The sequence below is a fragment of the Saccostrea cucullata genome, unplaced genomic scaffold (genome assembly GCF_032062105.1).
Source record: "Saccostrea cucullata isolate Sc308-1 unplaced genomic scaffold, CSIRO_AGI_Scuc_v1 ctg90, whole genome shotgun sequence".
NCBI classification, from domain to species: domain Eukaryota; kingdom Metazoa; phylum Mollusca; class Bivalvia; order Ostreida; family Ostreidae; genus Saccostrea; species Saccostrea cuccullata.
The window spans coordinates 614376-635974 of NW_026940868.1; the positions used below are offsets into that span (position 1 = coordinate 614376).

Consider the following 21599-nt stretch of genomic DNA (forward strand, 5'->3'; position numbering starts at 1 on the left):
CCTATAGAAAGCATATAGCTATACAATACAATGAGGCATGCAGCAAGATCATGTGACATAACCATTCTTCACACTTTGTCAGCAATGAATTTTTTTCACTTGACTTTTTTAAAATTTATTTTTTAATTCACGTGCTAGTTGAAATCTTGTGTAAGTGAGGGGGAATTTGTTTCCACTGCTGACAGATTAATTCTAAAATGTATAGTTCTAACTAAAAGTTAATTAAGTACGGGATAATGGCACTAAGAAATATTTCATAATCCTACAATTAATTTAGAAACAGTAGATATTTGTTAACTTTAAAAAAAAGAATCAACTGAATTAGCATTTTCTTCTTAAAAATGTTACTAAGGTACTTTATTTTGATGTCCATTGAGAGAATTCGTACTTTGTCATAAGTATGCATTCATTGACATTTTCTCTTTACTTGTAATTAAAAAATCATATTGATATCTGCTATACTATATTATGTTCAAATTTAACTTTTCATGATGTTCTGTTTCCATTCACATCAAGGATAAAAGAGCAAATGTGCACATTTATTGTATTTGTCAGCATTAACTTTTCACCCCAATGTATAAATAACAAAAAATCTGAAAGTCTCATTAAATTTCATTATATTGTTCTATAATTTCCATGATCTTTAATTGACAATTTCTTTTAGCATGTATATTACTTGTATTTATTTGTAAATTTATTAGCGCAACTAACTTTCAATATAAAGAGATAGTTATACATGTAACTCTGACGTACTGATATCAATTGCTTTACCATTATATTCAAGCCTCCGGCTCGATTTGCTTTTTAACTGGTTTGATGCCATCTGACGTTCTAGAACTTTCATTCAAGAGTGAGATGGAACATAAACGGAAGGTTCTGCACATTTTGTAATTTTTAATAAGTTATGGTAACCACAACTTATTTCTTTTATTTCAGTTAAATCGAGATTTGACTGAATAATTTACTAATGATGCTTTATGAAATTAAACTTGCAGCCTTAAACTTTAACCTAGCCCTAACCCTAACCTTCGCAGCTAACTCTAACCTTAAACCTTGCAGCCTAAATCTAACCCTAGCCCTAGCCCAAATGTAATCTTAATAACCCTAACCCTTGCAGCTCAACCCTAACTCTTATACTAACCCTAATCTTAATGCTAACCCTAACCCTTCCAACCTAACCAAAACCCTAGCCCTAACTTCAATTCCAACTATCCTTAACCCTAGCCCTAACCCCTTCAACCTTACTTTAACTCTTATATAACTCATAACTCCTCTTATATATCTCCTAACCCTATAATAACCTTAACATAATCCTAATGTAACCCTAACCCTAGCCCTAGCCCTCATCCTAACCCTAACCCTAGCCCTAACCCTAACATAACCTTAACCCTATTTTATTTTAATGCAGCCCTAACCCTAACATAACCCATACCCAAGCCCTCGCCTTAACCCTAATGCCTAACCCCTGCAGCCTTACCCTAACCCTAATCTAACCCTTACCCTAATGCTAACCCTAACCCTCTCAGCCTAGCCTGCAGCTTAACCTTAACTCAAATCAAACCTTAACCATAACCCTAGCCCTAACCCCTGTAGCCTAACCCTAACTCTATCTATTCCAACCCTAACCCTAATCTAACCATAGCCCCTAACCTAATCCTAACTCTAACCCTCCCAGCTTAACCCTAACCCTTGCAACTTTACCTTAACATAACCCTAACCCTTGTAGCTTTACCCAACTCTAATCTAACCCTAATGCTAACCCTAACCCTCTCAGCCTAGCCCTAAACCCAGCTTAACCTAAACTCTAATCAAACCTTAACTCTAATCAAACCTTAACCCTAATATAATGCTAACCCTGACCCTAACCCTAACAACTAACTCTAACCCTAACCTAACCCTAGCCCTAATCTAACCCTAATACTTACCCTCGCAGCTTAACCCTTACCCTAGCCCTATCTTTAACCCTAACCCTTATTTAATGCCTGCTTCTTGTCAGTTTCATTTAAAATTGTCCGCAAACTAGAACCACAACCATACTCTCGGTTTTGCTAATTGGAGGCTAGGTATTAACCAACAAGAAACCCATGAACTTGAACTTGGCCCATGAGCCACAACGCTCAACTGAGTAACTTTTGACTGTGCAGTTTTTCACCGGATTCTCCCCTCTGTAAAACCTATTGTGGCCCAATCCCTATGCCCGGGATTATGATTCTGGAAAATTCAAATTCTACACTACCCCAGGATGCTTCCACATATTTGGTTTCAGCTTTCTGGCCCAGTGGTTCTAGAGGAGAAGATCTTAAAAGATTTTTCCTATATAAAACAAAATGTTGCCATGCTGGATTCCTATTGTGGCCCTGCCCTACACCCGGGGGTCATGATTTTAAGAATGAAGAATCTACACTATATTAGGATGCTTCAATACAAGTTTCATCTTTTCTGGCCAAGTGATTCTAAAGAAAAAGATTTTTTAATGACATAACCCACCCTACTTTCATCTTTTCTTGGAAGGGGGCTTGGACCTTCATTTTAATATTATAATTAAACTCCCCTTCACCCAAGGATGCATTTCTACTAGGTTTGGTTGAAGCTTTCAACTCAGGTGAGCTAAAAATGAAAGTAGACTTTTAATTAAAATTACGATAATTACTATGTGAGTGAAATCTGGATATAGTTTACAAACATCATAGTATACCTATTGTACATGTATTCCTTCAAGGCAGTGAGTAAAAAAAAATGTAAATATGCGAGGACTGAATGATCATTTTTTGACAGATTTGAAGTCTCATCACTACAATGGTATGTGTAAATAAATATTTATAATGCACTGATACAGACTTCTCAATTTGTTTATGCACACAGCTGCATTTCCGAAACTTCATCTAAAAAAAAGATTGTAACTTAAACTCCAGCATACAATGAAATTTACATGTGAGATTACAAGACTCTGAATTTATCCATTCTACTCCCTTAGAGGAATATCATATGACACTGGCATTTTTCCCTCTGTAAACTGCATATATGTATATAATTATATTACATAATATTACTAAAGCACGTTGTCAAGTACATGTAGTACAAGTATCTTTAATGTAAAAAACTCTTAAAATTGTTACTTCACTAACATCAATTGTAACAAATTTGACTTGTCAATGACTTGAGCACCATAATGATATTACTTAATTAAGTAACAAATAAATCAATCAAATTAGTGGTCATATTTGTTGACTCATGATGTTACATGTACAGGCATGATTGGCTTTAATATGTCCTTGTGAGTAATCATGCATACTGAATTATAAAAGATAGGCACAGTAGATCAGTCTATTTATTGGTGAAATAGTTAATTTGTTTTCCTTATTTGATTTAGTGATATTCAGTTTGTTCATTTCTATAGATACATATACAGGCCATCCTAGCTGCAATAATGTAGCCCTCTCCCTAAATTATGCTTAAATTGCCTCATTTAATATATGTGGTGACCATATTTCAATACTGGTTCTCAGTAGGATATCTTCTTATTAAAAAATAAACAACTAAGCTATCAAAATGATACAATGTACCCCTGCTTCCCATATGTTTATAATGGCAAAGTCCATGTTTTGCTATTGGAAACCCGAAATATGTGTCACCTACCTGGTACATGTAGATCAAAAAGTAAAATAGGAGCTTGCAAGAACATATTTCATCATATGTCCATATCTGGGTTTTTTTTCATAAACCAATTTATACTGACAGGATAGGCTACAACTTAAGCACTCTGTTTATTTGCCGAATATCCAACACAAGTTTTTCAAACAGCATTTATTCCCATGCAGTTAAAAGTCTGTTTTTTTGACAAATGTAATCTGTTCTTTTTGTTTATTTGAATAGAATTTTGAAAAAGTATAGAACATATATTGTAAAATAATTTAAATTTTGATTTGGTGCATTCTTGGAAATATGGGCAATTTCCCTTTGAATATACAACATACAAAACATATTTACTATAGTTATAAAATAAGGAGTATAAACATTGTGTTTACGTACCTTAAATAATTCTTTGATTGATAAAGAAACAGTTTTTTTTCTGAAAATTTTTTATAGCAATAGAGATATACAATGTTATTTAATCCCACAAATTTAGATATATCACAGTTGTCTATCCCCTAAGTTTATACATCCCTGCTAAATCTCTAGATGCAGATTTATTTTCTTTTCTTTTGTTTTTTATGATGGATTGTATTGCTTGACCCATATGGGCGCTAGGGCTGTGCAATATTACCGGTATATCGGTATATTGCGGTATTATCCACCACGATAATATATCGCGATATAAAAATCAGCGGTAAGATATTTTAAAAATATATTTTTATTGTAGAAACTGCTGAAATAATTACTTGAAAGGCCTTTTAATTAATAAATATTTTAGAGGCATTGGATAGAGAGAAGAGAGAGACAATGAGCTTTTCCTTCACTGTCGCAATGTTAAATATTTACTTTAAAATAAAATTAATAATTAATAAAAAGACTTTCAAATAAAATTATTAAGAAAGAAAATATATAAAACATTTCTACAGGGTGTATACCATGTGTAATGCGGTTCTCAAAATCTCATGGAATCTACACGATCGATGGTGAATGTTAAGTTCAAGATACATTTTACACATAAATGGCCATCCATGTTTTCACTTGATACAGTGTTGCTTTTTATTATTTTTTAAACAAGTTTCTTGCCATTTTAAACACCTTATGCTATACTAATGAATTTATATTAAAACAAAAGAAATAGGCCAATGCAGTTCCTGATGTGTGTCATAATGTGAAATTTCGGGACGACAACAAATAAAAAAAAATGTACAATTTTTTCCAGCTTTAATTTTAATATGTGACCACATAATAATTAATGCTATTTATTGTTTTAATCATTAAATTACATTTTATGCTATTTCAATAAAACAACCCCCCCCCGAAAAAAAACGATAAATAAAACTGGCATAAACTTTTTTTTCAATTTGAAAATTCAAATGAGTACATTTTGTTTTAATTTTTTACCTGGTTTTTACAAACCAACTTCCTGCCCCTTGTGTGAAAGTTAGTTTCTATCAAATATGTTGACATGGTGGTGAACCAGTTCATGTTAAAAAAAAAACAAAAGAAAAAAAAACAAAAGAAAAAAAAACGAACAAACCTGCAAAGGACATTTTGGCCACTATGTATTTATTTGACCTTTTAATCTGTAATACATGTCGACATGCAACTTTTTTGTTGACATGCAACTGCTGTTATGTAAACATGTGACATATTTATGCCCCCCCCCAACTTAGTCCTTGACATAAGAATATTTGACATTTTTAATCATCTAAACTGCTAGAATGCAGATTAAGTTGCATGTCAACATATTTATCTCGCAAAAAAAGTTGCATGTCGACATAAATAAGTTGCATGTTAACATATATAAGGTGCATAAACAAGTTGCATTTCAACATAAATAAGTTGCATGTCGACATAAATAAGTTGCATGTCAATATACTTATCTTGCATGTTAACATAAATAAAGAGCATTTAGCATGTTGGATGTCACATGTAGGCGATATTTGAGATTTTTTCATAATACTTATTTGATTGCAATTTTCTTGCCTGTCAACATATTTATGTTGCATGTTGACATAATTCGCATGTCAACATATTTTTTTTCAAACTTTATTTGATAGAAAAATAACTTGCACAAATCAAAAACCACCATAAATTTTTGATAAAAAGTTATTATAATTATGTACAAAGCATATTACACACCTTTAAAATTATAGATAAATTTAAATAGTCTTTGAACTTGACAGCATTTTAAACCAGCAATTAATTTTCCAATATATGCAATATATTGAATTCTCGTAAATCACGTATTCAATATAAATATGGTTTTCACTGCAATACATTCTTTTGCATTCTAATAAGGCCAAAAGAAATATACACGGTGTTTCTGTAAAGCCAAAAAAAAGGGGGAGGGGTAAACACACACTATTTTCACACATGAATGCAGAGCATATAGGATGTAATAACTGTAATAAAAAAAATGATATGTTCAGTTTAACGATTAGCAAGATTTATCAGTAAATTTCCTGTACACTGTGTGAGGTATTATTAATTGTTCGATAGAAAAAAGTTATCCAAAAAATGAAAATGTTTAAAAACTTCACGGTGCTGGTGTGTTCCTACAGCATCTGAATATTTTTTAGAGGCAATTAATAAGATATTTAAATTTAAAACTCCAATTTTTTATTTTCAAAGTCAAGGGTAATTACTTTGAAAACTATTAATTAATAAATATCATTTTAAATTATAAAGAAATCTAGTTGCACACAATGAGAGTCTCAATGCATTAAACCTGTGTACAACTCAAAATTAAAAAAATAATAATAATAACGCTAGGTACGATGTATATATGTGTGTAAATTTATTATATATTCGTCCCTAAATTTCGAGACCAGCACGTTTCGAACTAGGTATCGATGGTCATTTTTAGTTGTTATGACTAGTGAACACAATGAACAACTTTATCAATTTTTTTTAGAATTTCTTTATCAACTTAGATAAAATAAAAATACTTTATCTGATTTTTCCTTAGGTCCATTTTTTATTGAAAATGTCGAATGTCGTTCCACAAAATTACTTCCAGATCAAATATTCTTTCATTTTATTATTTCATCCCTGTCAGTGTATTGAATTACGTGCATGGGCTTTTAATTTAAGAATTCTATAAAAAGAATTTTAGCACAAAAATCAATAATGCACTGTCCAGAAAGCCCTGTGTTTGGTGACGTACTATGCGGCCATGCGGGTATAGCAAAAGAAAATTTTTAAGATTTTTATCACTGCAAATGATTTCCACAAACATCAAAAATTTTAACAGTCACTTTAGTTTTTTTACGGCTGTGAATGACAACAATAGAAAGAAGGTACTGACAATGTACATTAAAACAATTTAAGTGATTGATTTTATATTTTAGTGTGTGTGTTTTGTTTTTATCAAGTTTTATATAATGAGATTTGTTCATTTACAGAATATGTTGAACGGCAAATAAATAAAACCAAATACATTATATCAAAAATATTTCCCATACATAAGAATTTATTATACCACCACATTAAAAAAAAATTGATCTTTCAACATGACCTTTGAAGCATTGTTGATCACATTGTTTGAAGAGATCTACTTTTTAATTAAAGTTCAGTTATCACCCCCCCCCCCCCCCCTTTGCTTGCAAAAAAGTCGGTAAGTGGTAATAACAAGAAGAAAATATTTTATTTCTACAAACCAAGAATTTATTTTGTTCAACGTACTGAACCGATCCAAAGAAGGTGTATTTTTTGTTTTACCAGTTTGACAGGTGCTACTGTCTGCATTGAAGCATAACTAATCCGAGCGTCTAAGTCGGATATAACAAAAGATCTTTCCTAGATCTTATTTCTCATCTACTGCAGAGCTAGTTGATGAAAACTTTCTAACATGAATATTTCACACATTTTTAATTATTAGGTGAAATTCAATCTACCATTAAATTATAGTTTTCATATTATTTTTTTTTAGATTGTGCCAGACTTGCACTGTTCAAATATTTAGATTTTCTATCGGTTTTTGCTAGTAAGGTCATTGGATTTTGGAAAATCTAAAATAAAACATTGTATGATTCGCATATCAGTAATTTGATGAGCATACATGACATTTGACAAATATATATAAAAGTTTGTGTTTCTTTTCAATTTCGTTAAAGAAAACGGAGTCGGTAATAGCGAAAGCAATCTAATATTAAAAAAAATTAAATAATTTTTTTTCTATAAAATATTTACAATTTTTATTTATCATTTTTCACCCTTTTTTAATCACAAATCACGGAAAAATCAATGTACCAATATATAAGACGTTTTAATCTTAAAAAGGGTATGGATATTTTTAAGTGTAAAAGTTTAATTTTGTAGAAGAGTTCAAAAATCTTGTGAAGAGTGGTAACAAAAAATAATTTTTAATAATTGCAATTCCATTCTAGAACTATAAGTTTGTTTATCAATTTGCATATTTACATACAAAGGACATGTAAAATATAATATATATGATACCTAGGATAGTAACCTATGAAAACTCGACAGCATTTTTTTTTTCTACTCCAAGATGGTATCCGTGAAGAGAAAGACCTAGATCTAGACATTCTATTTACAAATTTCTAGCTTTCAACTTATTTTAAGTACAATACAGTTTTCTTTTTAAATATTTACTAGTTATTTCGGACTTAACTAACTAATGTAATTTCAATTGATCAACATGATCAACATTGTTTCCTTATGATGTGTGTTTCCGAGGAAATTCGGACGACAACAAATAAAAAAAAATGTATACCTTTTCCAGCTAAATCCAATATGCATCAATAATAATTAACTGCTACTTAAGTAATTACCATACCTCTCTCTCTCTCTCTCTCTCTCTCTCTCTCTCTCTCTCTCTCTCTCTCTCTCTCTCTCTCTCTCTCTCTCTCTGCTGATAGGAAAAGGGTGTGTATTCTGGTGGTGAAATTTTTTAAAAAAAAAAAAGAAAAAAAAAAAAAGCAAAGGACATTTTACACACTGTATGTTGTTATGACCTTTTATCTGTATGTTTTGTATCAATACTGCTATTAGTACAGTACTTATCATGCCCCCCCCCGTCATAATGAGAACTTTTTAATCTCTAAACTGCTAGAAGCATGTTTTTCATTTAATCACGAAAAAAAAAAAACCATAGATGTAGAAATATAGAAAGACCCCCCCCCCCGCTGTAAAAAGGATTGCATATTTTTTTTAAAAAATTTTGCTGGAAATGTTAAAATAAAATATAAAAGAAATTAATCATTACAAAAGAAATTTTCAAGACAATATAAAAGTCATCATTCAAGTTCGAAAAAAAATTAAAAAGAACCAATAAAAACGAAATTGTCGTCATTATTTTTGAAAAATTTTTAAAATAAAAAAGAATAATGGGGTCATTGTTTAAGTTTTCCAGATATACACAATTATATAGTGTGCTTCCTTCTCCAAGAGCTGATTTATGTCAAAAAGTCAATTTCTATTAGGGGGGTAGGAAATGAACTTCCAACCGTAATGCAACTTCAAGTGTTTACCTCAAAAAAAAAATAATAATTATCACATTTGGATATGGAGATAAAAAGTCATAATTCAACCTTATCTAGTGAGTCAAAAATTGAAAAAAAAAATTGAGAAAATTCAGTTTAACCTTTAAAAATATATTCACCTTAATACCAATAGTATATATATATATATATATATATATATATATATATATATATATATATATATATATATATATATATATATATATATATATATATATATATATATATATATATATATATATATATTTCAATCTTTAGGTGTATTTTTAACATTATTTCAAGCCCGACTATTGGCTTAAACTTGGTCACAACTAAGTATATAACCTTAGCATTTTAAAGAGCTTGAAGTCTAAAATTGTTTTATAGTCAGAACAAGCATATGGACATTTGAGTGTTTGTCATTTTGTACAAGAAAAGGACAGTAATTTTCTGCCTAACAAACTGAAAACGTGTAAGAAAAATGCTATCAGAGGGCTCAAATATGCACATCGGAATCGTCGAAAATTCACCAGTTTCCGGGGGCTTCGCCCCCTGAACCCTTACCAGGGCTTTGTCAATTGGGCTAAACGTTCAAAAGGGCTACGCCCCTGCAGATTTCCTAAACTGTTGTTTTCATAATTTTCAGTTTTCTTAGTTTGTAAAGACTAGAATACGTAAAGAAGGAACTGACAATGTGTCATTTTTAAGGATTAATTATATTTTATGAAGATTAAGCATCCAGCATACGTATGACACTGTTCATTTACAGTTATGTTGAAGTATAAAAACCTTAAATGTGATTCTAAAGAATTTCATCTATAGAAAGTGAACACTATTCTAATAGACATACGTACTAGCATGAGAAATACAGACCGAGCTCTTTTAATTAAAGTTCAGTTATCATTGGTTATAATAACGAGCCTTACAAACAAAGACAACGTGTTCAACGTACTAGATCCATATAACTGTTTTTTTGTTCATGTAGTCTCTCTGACACTTTTATCATCGCGATTAAGTGAAAACAAAAGGCTAGATGGTTTGCATGTTGCCTTTTAACTTTCTATCATGATTCTTTCATTTTTTTCTAAAATTATCTCCATTTTGAGGAAGTGCATGTTCAGGTCTTCCCATTATTTATCAACTCGCCATTACAGTTAGAACTAGTTTTACAATATATATAAAAGTTTGGTTTCACATTGTAGGGACAACATATTAAAAAAATTATATCCAGCATATCTAGAAAATAAGACAAAAGGTATCAGTTCACTTGAACATCAATTTGAAGAAAAATCAATGTACCAATATATAAGACAATCTTAAAAACTGGATTCACAGGAGTATGAAAGCTAGTCACCATATCGGATCTCGATATAGTGGTTAATTTGTCAAAGATCTATAATCTTTATTCCATATTTACATACAAAGGACATGTAAAATATAATATATATGATACCAAGGATAGCCTATGAAAACTCGACAGCTTTTTTCTAAAGGGGTCTTTTGCACGGATGTTGGCGCGAGGGGTCTTTTCTTTCGGCGGAGAGAAAATTCACCCAGTGGTCGACAAGCTATACCTCTCACAACCTCTGTCGATCATAGGGAATGAACCAGGCTCCAGCGATGAGAACCAAGTATATGCAACCATGCACAGCGCTAACTGGTGCTTTAACGAGACCATATTCTCTCTCTCTCTCTCTCTCTCTCTCTCTCTCTCTCTCTCTCTGTGAGGGAGGGTGTGTGTGTTGGTTAATTTTTTAAAAATAAATGTGCTTGAGAAAAAAAGCGATGTTACACACTGTATGTTGTTATGTTTTATTGTATTTTTGTGTCTATGACGTCACAGAGACTACGTCATAATGAGAACAGGTGCTCCGCGCGTAGCATGTTTTTCATTTAATCACAAATAGATAGTATCCGCTGTTTTGTTGATATTTTTTTTATTTTGCTCGAAATGTTAAAATAAAATATAAAACAAATTAATCTTACATATTCAAGACAATATAAAAGTCGATTCAAGTTCGAAAATTAAAAAGAACCAATAAAAACGAACTCGTCATTATTTTTGGTTCCCGTACGAAAATGGGGTCATTGTTTAAGTTTTCCAGATATATATATATATATATATCCTTCTAGTGAGTTAATTATTTGATTCTTTTTTTTTTCCAAGAGCTGATTTATGTCAAAAAGGTTAAGGGGGGGGGGGAGGAGGAGGGGGTATGCAATCAAGTGTTTACCTCAAAAGTACTTTAATCACATTTACGATATGGAGATCGATAATTGTTCTAGTGAGTTAATTATTTGTATTTTTGATTCTTTTTTTTTGACTCAATTCACTATACCCATGTTTTATACTATTTACAGCATCAGAAGCATTTGAAGGATGGGATCAAATTAATATGTCGTACTGGCTTTATACGTACTTGCCGCTCCATTTATGATATGACATTGAATTTCAGTATCAATTCCCATAATGTATACAATCATTTATGGCAAATATCAAAGATAAAAACCTACATATCAAGTGTTTTTTCTTATGGTTCTATCAAAATCACAGTGTCGGTGTTTAAACTTCACGTAAATGTGCAGAGATTGCAAAAAATGTGCATACGGAGTGCAACGGGTAAACACAATGGCAAAATTCTGTGCTTCAGTGGGGGTCTTTAAGACCGTATATTTCTGTGTTTATGACATATTAACAATTATTTTTTAGTTCCATGGTTTCTTGAAAGATTAATGTACACCGCATTACCAATAGTTAGGTACACGATTTCAATATAATGAAGAAATATATGAAATTTTCATATCAAGCTTCTATTTTTCCCATACCGCGCCTGTGTTTTGACCTAAATTACAAGTTTATTATACAATTCTATGCGTTTTAAATATCTCATGTCTGTACCTAGTATATCTGAGTAACAAATCAAGCTAAGAAATTACTACAAACATTTATATAAAGTATTTAAAATCTAAAAAAGAGTTTGGTTGAGAAGCACAACGCCATTCATTTTGTAAACAAATCTACGTGCCGACAATTTCTGCTATTGGTGCCTTCTCAGACGTCCGCGCTCGTAGTATAAATAACTACAGTCGATAATGCGTAGAAATTTCATTCAAACCAAGATTGTGTGAGTGTACACATAGGAATTAAAAGATGTCAGACGCACCTGCTGTAGAACCAGAAACTGTGGACCCTAAGCCCGAGCCTGAAAAGGTTGGAAAGGCCACCAAAGCCGCAAAAAGTCCGAAGAAGAAGGCTGTAAAATCTAAGAACAAGACGCCTTTGAACCACCCTCACTACCGGGAGATGATCAAAGATGCTTTGACCAATTTGAAAGAGCGGGGAGGAAGTTCTCGACAGGCAATTCTAAAGTATATTATGAAGAATTTTAAAGTGGACGATGAGAAATCGGCAAACAATCATCTGAAAATGGCACTGCGTGCTGGTGTGAAAAATGGATCTCTGAAACAGTCAAAGGGCACTGGGGCCTCTGGATCATTTAGATTGGGAGAGGGGGCAAAAGCTCAAAGCAAACCTAAACCAAAGAAAGAGAAAACAGCCAAACCAAAAACAGAGAAGAAAGTGAAAAAGAAGCCAAAAGTGAAAGCCAAGGCAGAGAAGAAACCGAAAGAAAAAGCAGAGAAGAAAGCTAAATCACCAAAAAAGGCGGCCAAGAAAGCAGCTAAACCTAAGAAAAAATCCCCCAAAAAGGCTGCTGCAAAAAAGTGAATTTATAACTTTAAAGATGCCGGTGTTGAGAGACGCTGAAAACATTTCGTGCTCCTTCAGTGCAATATTTGTCCTGTTTTAATATTGTCTCATTCGAGAAATTCGTGCCATGGACATCAATGAAGGACCAAATAAGTGTCAAATAGTGCTAGTTCATTGTAAGGTATTTTACATTTGAAAAATTCATATTGTACATACTCATTGATGACTTTAAATTTTGTTCATCAAACTAATGACAGTATTCAGAAATTTTCATCATATTAAAAATCATGTATTAAGTTTTGAACTGGATATTCCAGTTATTTTCTTTTGTTTCTTTCATTTTTCTTTTTTTTTTTTAACAATGAAATATAAAAATAAAAACCTTTAGATGAGTTAGAGTTATCCTTCTTTAGGCAGGAAAGAAAAATTAACTACTTTTATCACATGGACATATGAATTCTCATTTGCAAGAGGTTATTTCCTTTCACTGGCAAAATAAAATGTCTCGTCTCATTTCATGGTGTCTGAAATATTAATATACTTGTCAGGCACGTAAAATATCAAAATCGTGGAAAAAGCCTGGAAAACGTCAGATATGTACAATATATGTGTCTTACAATCTTATAGATATTTTGGGAGGGGCTCAAGGGGGAACGATTACAAAGAAGACATTAAACACAAAAAGATTTTACTCATCAGGTGCCTGTAAGTTGTATAATGTATAGTGGGAACACTGCACCAAGAAATTCGGTCCTACATTGACACGGAAAAGGAAATTACTCTTGTTAAAAAATACCCTTTATTCTGAAAACTATCCAAACAAAATCAATGTACCTTTACTGTTAGCATAATTTGCATAGAAATGACCAAGATCAACAAAAAGGTATTTTCCCTATAAATGACCAAAATTGTATACTACATCTCTTATAGATGTACAATGAATTTGCAAAATCATTTGTCTGAGAAACTGCAGTAGTTATCCAGGTGATGTACTCTAGTTGAAACATTTTAGTTTTGTGCAAATAAGTGTAACACCTAGTAGTGTACAGCTGTAATATATATATGATCGTTTTAACAATTGATCAGTGAAAAATAAATATAAAAACGACAAGAAGTTATCTAGACAATTGATTACCCTACATGTGCAGTATTTTGAAACAGCTCAGAGGCGTCTTGTTCTTAGATTTTACAGCCTTCTTCTTCGGACTTGCGGCCTTTCCAACCTTTACAGGCTCGAGCTAAGGGTCCACAGTTTCTGGTTCTACTATCGTCAGAATCTTTATAAAACAACTTTTAGAATGTATCTAATGTAAATATTTTATTTTAATATTCAAAAATATATAATTTTTTAAATTTTGTATGAAGTTTACAGTTTCCTCACAAAAAACAATCCAGGCATCTGGACAAGATACCACAGGGTCATATTTCTTATACAAAATTTTTATCACAATTTTTGGTTTACTTATATTTAAAAACATTTTGAAAACAATGTAGATATAAGAGAATGCCAAATATGAATAATTTTTTTATATAATACCAAGAGACAAAACATATATTTGAGGAACGTGTCGTCTGACCTTAAATGTATTTTACATTTAACAATCCGGAAGACAAACCCCTATGCTTAAAATTTTTACACATGTATATAAGGGTCATTAAGGGAATATATTTTGAAAACAAGAAAGTATGAAAAAAATGGACAAATAACTTAAATCATTCTTTTTGGAAAAGGTGCCATTTCATTCAAAGTATCTAAAGGTTCCGATGGATCTAGAGGTTTCGATGTTTATCTTTTTTTTGTTACATTGACAGTCAAAAATATTGTTAAATGTTAATCAAAACAACGGCACCTCAAAGCAGAGCCCCAGCCCCCAACAAAGAGCATTTCAATAAATCAAAACAGCATTCTTCATCGATCCCGATGCAAATTACTTCACTTCCGTTTCGTACAAGACATAAACATTCACAGACACCCACACACATGCATGTCTACTTGTATATCCCCTACAAAACATTCACAGACACCCACACACATGCATGTCTACTTGTATATCCCCTACAAAACATTCACAGACACCCACACACATGCATGTCTACTAGTATATCCCCTACAAAACATTCACAGACACCCACACACATGCATGTCTACTTGTATATCCCCTACAAAACATTCACAGAAGACCACATACATGCATGTCTACTAGTATATCCCTTACAAAACATTCACAGAAGACCACATACATGCATGTCTACTAGTATATTCCCTACAAAACATTCACAGACACCCACACACATGCATGTCTACTGGTAAACCCCCTACAAAACATTCACAGAAAACCACATACATGCATGTTTACTAGTATATCCCTTATAAAACATTCACAGACACCCACACACATGCATGTCTACTAGTAAACCCCCTACAAAACATTCACAGAAAACCACATACATGCATGTTTACTAGTATATCCCTTACAGAATATTCACAGACACCCACACACATGCGTGTCTACTAGTATATCCCCTACAAAACATTCACAGACACCCACATACATGCATGTCTACTAGTAAACCCCCTACAAAACATTCACAGACACCCACTAACATGCATGTCTACTAGTATATCCCTTACAAAACATTCACAAACACCCACTAACATTTCTGTCTACTAATATATCCCCTACAAAACATTCACAGACGCCCACACACATGTATGTCTACTAATATATCCCCTACAAAACATTCACAGACGCCCACACACATGTATGTCTACTAGTATATCCCCTACAAAACATTCACAGACACCCACACACATGCATGTCTACCAGTATATCCCCTACAAAACATTCACAGACACCCACACACACATGTCTACAAAGTATATCAAACCCACACACATGCATGTTACAACAAGCTGATAAGATAGGATGGCTGACCAGATAAGTTTCTGGTAGCGGCTGCCGGATATTTTTTTTTTACCCGCCACCAACCGGCTTCAGTACACTAAACGTATTTGATTTTCGTACAGTATCATTTTAGAACTTAATCATACCAAATTAATTTTGAAAAAGAAAAGGTCGTACAAGAATTTTAATTTGACCTTGTTATATATTGTTATTAAGAGCAAGGTAAGATCGGTTAAAAGAAATGCACTAGAGTGAGTTGCACGTTACATTGTAACTAAGAAACTTTACCTTAGATACATTTTCGCTAGCTATATATTACTTGACTTTTAATTTAGAAGGCATAAACTTAATTTTTACAAAAGAAATATTTCAGAAAAGAACTAATAAAAAATCATTCAATAGGTAACGATAAAATGCACTTTCAGCTGTTTATATTATATTACATTTAAAACAAATGGCAGAAACACACTTGATTTTCTATTTAAATTTCCTTAACTCACAATCCTATTATAAAACAACTTTTTTGTACCAATATATATATTTTATACACCTCCCACCATTTATAAATGTCCCAGGCAAAAAATCCTCAACTTGAAGTGCATTTTCAGCAATCTAACATATAATTTTAATCAGAAATTAATCATTCTAGAAAAAAATAAGGCTAGTGTGGACTTGGATGTAATTGGACAGATTAGTTAAATAAGTGAGATGACCTCAGGAACCACCGAAAGGCAGTTAATTGTAACAGAATGAAAGGTAAGGAAACCGTGTTTGTTTTTAAGTTCTCAAATTAATCACACGTTTAACACCCGACATCCACCTTTTTTGCAAACAAATTTACGCTATTTACCGTTATTTCAAAGACAAATATATAAAATCATAACGCTACAGATCTGCAGCTATCTATTACTTGACTTTTAATTTAGAAGGCATAAACTTAATTTTTACAAAAGAAATATTTCAGAAAAGAACAAATTAAGGTAGGACAAAACACCCGTTGATTTTATTTTAACCCATTTATAATATACCATGTAGAAAAGTTATGATCATTGACAACAATATGATATCAGAAAAATAATAATTTTGTTTCAAATGCAATTTGTAAAAAATCAGAGAATCCCATATATTGTACATTTTGAGTGACAATTTTGGAAGTTTTTATGCTTCTAAGTATGAAAATAGCATGTGAAAGTGTTTTATAAAATCAGTGTAACTTTTGTTCCATACATATTCAAAGGAATGATATTTGGACACATATATTGTGACTTGCATTCGCTATGTATTATAAGGTCAAGGTCAAATCAAGACACGTTTATTTACAAATATTGTTTCATCTATTGAATCTTTTAGGTTTTTTTTGCTATTGAAATTTTTTTGATCGCAAAAATATCTGACATCACCGGTTCAATTTTCTTTATTTTCACATATTTTATTCTAAGACCAATTTGAATCATTCTGTTGATTTTTTGTAAAAATTGAATAATACATTTTCTCTTAAGAAAACTTAAACTGTCGGACATTTACATGTAAATTTTCAATTCCGACGCTACGTATGTTCTATTTTTACTTAATTTTTTATTCAAATTTTCCAGTATCAAGTTGACTTACTAACTTAAAGCAACAAAGAGGTTATCTTTATTAAAAGTATTACACAAATTTGCAATAGATCAATTGATTTTCTAAAAATGGTAATATATTTAATGTTTTATCACAATCTTCTTACAGCGTGTGATAGGCCATATTTCAGAAATGCAAAAAATGTGTTTGAATTTCTTTCATATCATACATAAAGAGAGATTTTATATCCTAGAACAAAACTTCAAAGTTTAGGAAAATTGAATGTTTGAGGAAAAATTACCTATCAATATTGTGTCCTACCTTAAAAAATTTTTCATTAAATTTTAACGATAAAATGCACTTTCAGCTGTTTATATTATATTACATTTAAAACAACTGGCAGAAATTTATAAATACTATCCACTTGATTTTCTATTTAAATTTCCTTAACTCACAATCCTATTATAAAACAACTTTTTTGTACCGCTCGCCAATTACATACACCTTTGTTAAATGTCCCATTGAAAAACTCCTTTAAATCAAGATGGCGGAGTAGCGTTCTTAGCAACCTATTACGAACTTCACAGAAATTGACATTCTCAGAAAAAATAACGTTAGTAATTGGAGGGAGGGGTCTGGGGGAGTGAGAATGACCTCAGGAACCACCGACGGGCCGTCCTGGTGTAACAGAATGAAAGGTAGGGAAACCGTGTTTGTTTTTAAGTTCTCAAATTAATCACACGTTTAACACCCGACATCCAAGTCGAATCGGTCTGCAAACAAATTTATCGCTATTTACCGATTATTTCATATCTAAACAGTAGATTTTCAGTAGTCAGATGTCATTGGGTCTCAGGGCCGGGGTCACATGAACGAAACAATGACACACTGGTAAATGATTCTAATTGACCGACTTTGTTTTTTTAAAAAAAGATTCATTGAAACTAGATTAAAAGGTATAATATCACATGTAGTGTTATAATATTCGATTAAACCGATATCAATTATGCGATATCAGATTTTGTTTCAAATGTAATGCATGTACAGAGGATAAGTCATTACCCACAAAGGATGTACATTTTGAGTGACAATTTCTGGAGCCTCTCTGAAATAATATAGCAGCGAAAGTGTTTTATTTCATAGAATACCACAATGGAATTTTAGTACATGTATTCAAATTCGGACACTGCAAAAAAGAAAATGTCTTGTGACTTGCTACGACAACGAATTATAATTGTACCAATGTTAAATCTATGACACGTTTATTTACAGAACAATGTTTCGCTTATTCGAGATTAGAGGTCTTATCCCTTCAAGATCAATAGCCCTCGTCGAACAAGAAAACCCATTAATGCCTGATTCCAGTTCCCCACATTTCTATATTTTCAATACTAACTGTCCAATATAATGAATATGGGGAAAAAACTTTCGCTTCGTGGATTAGAAAGGTACGTCTCCTTTGGAAGTGGCGCTTGGATTTATCAATAAAGGGATTAAGAGATTTTCACCCTGGATTACTTTCCTTGCCCTTTTAGAGATGGGAATCTCATAAATAGGTGAAAATTCCTTTCTATGAATAAATATGGTCATCGTCATCTCTTTGAGTTTAATTCAATAAATGGGAAAATATTTTCAATAAATGGTAATATATTTAATGGTTTTATAAAATCGAATAATATTCCACGTGTGAGTTTGCGAATGTTATTAGGGAAATGCGAAAATGTGTTTGTATTTGTAGTAAGAGTAAATATGTGTACCTAGTTATATACACATGTAGAATAAAGCTGGAATTTAATGTTAGACCAATTCATGTTAATCGATGGCGAATAATTACGTAATCAATATTGGTCAAAAGCATCGGCGTGTCATCTGATTTTTCATGTTGAATTTTGACGAAAAAATCGATGACTTTCTTTGTTAACAGGATGGATATAAGATGATGGGACCTTATAATGAATGCAGCTTTCCTATTGTATAGTAACATTTTATGTACTCAATGACGTCATGATTTCGATATCAGTTGATTTCATGCCATGTCCATGTCGCTCATTTTGATGCAAGCTAGAGTAAATAACCTTTATATGGAAAACTCTGTAGATTTGTCTGCAAGTAAGATATTTTTATAACTTTTCTTCTTTTTTCCCTTTCAGTTTCCAAATATGTAGACTTTAAGATTTTTTTTAATTTCGTTTTCAGAGAAAAACAAATTTCTCCTTGTCATTTTTCTGTTGTTCTGTAGCTATTTCAGTTTTTTTATCCACTACGTTAATTCAAATTTGCTGTATCTTTGTGAAAAAGTTAAGAATTTGTATGAATCGAATGTCGTCTAAATTAAATGCAATATCAATTCTTTTATAAATTGCTAAAACAAATCAATATTCTTTTGTTTATATATACATGTAATGAAACGATGAAAGATTCACAGAAAACACCAAAAAATAACTTAGACGTTTAATAATTTATATGTTTTATCGCTGAGAATCTTTCTATTGTGATTAGCTACGTACATGTTTCCGGGTGGCTTCTTTTTTTAGCATTTAAATGCATTTCCTTTACATAAATTGGATACCTTGTAACAGACAAGGGTGTTCTTTACCCAGCAGTCATAATTTTCTGTCTGTGACAAATATTAAAACTCTTTGAATTTGTGTGCACGTTGGAAAACTCAATTTTCATTCAACCATTTGAATTAAACTGAATGAATACAGGACAAGATACATATATAAATAGGATTACTGATATTTTGTGCTTGAAAGAGCGCGGAATGATTTCGGTGTTACCGTCTTTTGATATTTTTCAAGCAAATGACTTAAGTAAAGGGAACTCCAATTGGAAGGGGGGGGGGGGGCTTTTAATGGCGTAATTTTTATCAATGTTTATATACGAGTACTAATGTTCAATTTTTTTCTTTATCTTTCCACTTACTTGTGAACATTTCTATCTTGGTCCGAATGATCTATCTCCTACCCTATTTTACGGACTGCACCTCTCCCCTTTATCTCTTTAGAATAGATCAAATATGATTGCAAAGTGTAGTGGTCATTTAATACTAATTAGTATTTCAATGTCTTCTACTGTTCTTTTTTACTGGTAGATTCGCCACCACTATCTGGTGTTTCAATTCTGAATTTTAGAACAGTCACAAGATCACGCCACCTATATTTTCAATATAACCATACATCTGTGAGCAGTGATTATAGTACAGCAAGCTTTTTCAAGCGCATTCTCTAGCACTAGTTCTAGTGGCTCTAGTCTGTTACACACCCCTTTCAGACTGAGAGGCAGTCCAAATCGCTAGATTTACGTAGAAACGCATAAACGGAACTTAATGTCATCCCACAGATTTTGTCAATATCTCATAGACACATACTTAATAGCCACTGTGAGTACTCAGGTGTATAAATAGGAAATTTAGAATAAAACAAATGCCATATTTGAAAAATACTGAAACACATACTAGTAAAAGATATGTATAATTTCACATGGTAAAAAATATATTGTAATTAAACTCTGAAGCATGTTCCATGTATTTTGATACTTCTGTACATGTCTCAGTTCAACAGTTGTTGATGTTGAATTATTGTCTCCATCAAGATTTTAGGAACTTCGTAAAATCCCTCTGGCGTTTGCCTTCTCTGTTGAGTGTGCTTTCGTCGTCTTGTTGAAATGGTCATCTCAGTGCTGCCGATTCTAAGTTGTTCAACACTTTTATCCCTGGATGTTAAATATTTACTGTAACGAAAAGCGCTCTATCTGTTAGATTTGTGCTTGTTGGGTGGATTAAACCTTTCCAATGAAGCCTCAACATTTCCAGCTTACCAAGTGTATGGTCCTCTTAAATGGAGAATAATATATACCCTTTTCGATATCCTGTACCAGCCTGAGACACCAATTTACTAGCTTATTTATTATATACTGTAGTATAGAAAAATTAAGACATATGATAAAAAGAAACAGGAGGAGGAATTAATCTAATTAGTACTAGTGTACATATCAGTAGTTCTTGAAGAAAAAAAAACATCTATAGTGTCTAGACCTTTCACTAACAATTTTAAAACGGAATGTATTTTAAATATGCTTCTAGCTCTTCCTTTGAACTGGTGTACATGTATCATGGAAATTGTGTTATTGTGAATATGAATTAAAGGGATGCAAATCGAACGAACTTGTGCTTGTTTTAAAATATCTGTTTAACCATTGATCGATCTTCGTGAGCGGATCTAAGGAACTGATCTCAATTAGATTTTAAAATTGCAAGATGAAATCTTTGTTACTTATTGCGGTAAAACGCAAAAAATAATTCCAAAT

At 32.0% G+C, this 21599-nt stretch overlaps 2 protein-coding genes across 4 annotated transcripts in view; both read left to right on the forward strand.

The window, feature by feature from the left end:
* Positions 1–11351: 11351 nt before the first annotated feature.
* The window catches only part of LOC134256515 (regulator of G-protein signaling 22-like), a 43146-nt gene continuing 32898 nt past the window's right edge, over positions 11352–21599 (forward strand). The window contains exon 1 of one of the 3 annotated variants that reach the window (XM_062739159.1): positions 11352–11404. In XM_062739159.1, the coding sequence (XP_062595143.1) occupies positions 11383–11404 (22 nt within the window). In that variant the 5' untranslated portion in view covers positions 11352–11382. Of the gene's footprint in view, positions 11405–17914; positions 17990–19309; positions 19401–21599 lie in introns of those variants that run through there. The other 2 variants (XM_062739157.1, XM_062739155.1) reach the window with 2 other exon arrangements.
* On the forward strand, positions 12205–13144 carry LOC134256499 (histone H1-delta-like). The gene has a single exon (XM_062739138.1). It carries the CDS (start codon positions 12271–12273, stop codon positions 12844–12846), a length of 576 nt encoding a protein of 191 aa, XP_062595122.1. The 5' UTR covers positions 12205–12270; the 3' UTR covers positions 12847–13144.

Bases quoted from the DNA above. Each gene is read 5' to 3' on its own strand.
- LOC134256499 (XM_062739138.1), top strand. From the start codon at position 12,271: ATGTCAGACGCACCTGCTGTAGAACCAGAAACTGTGGACCCTAAGCCC.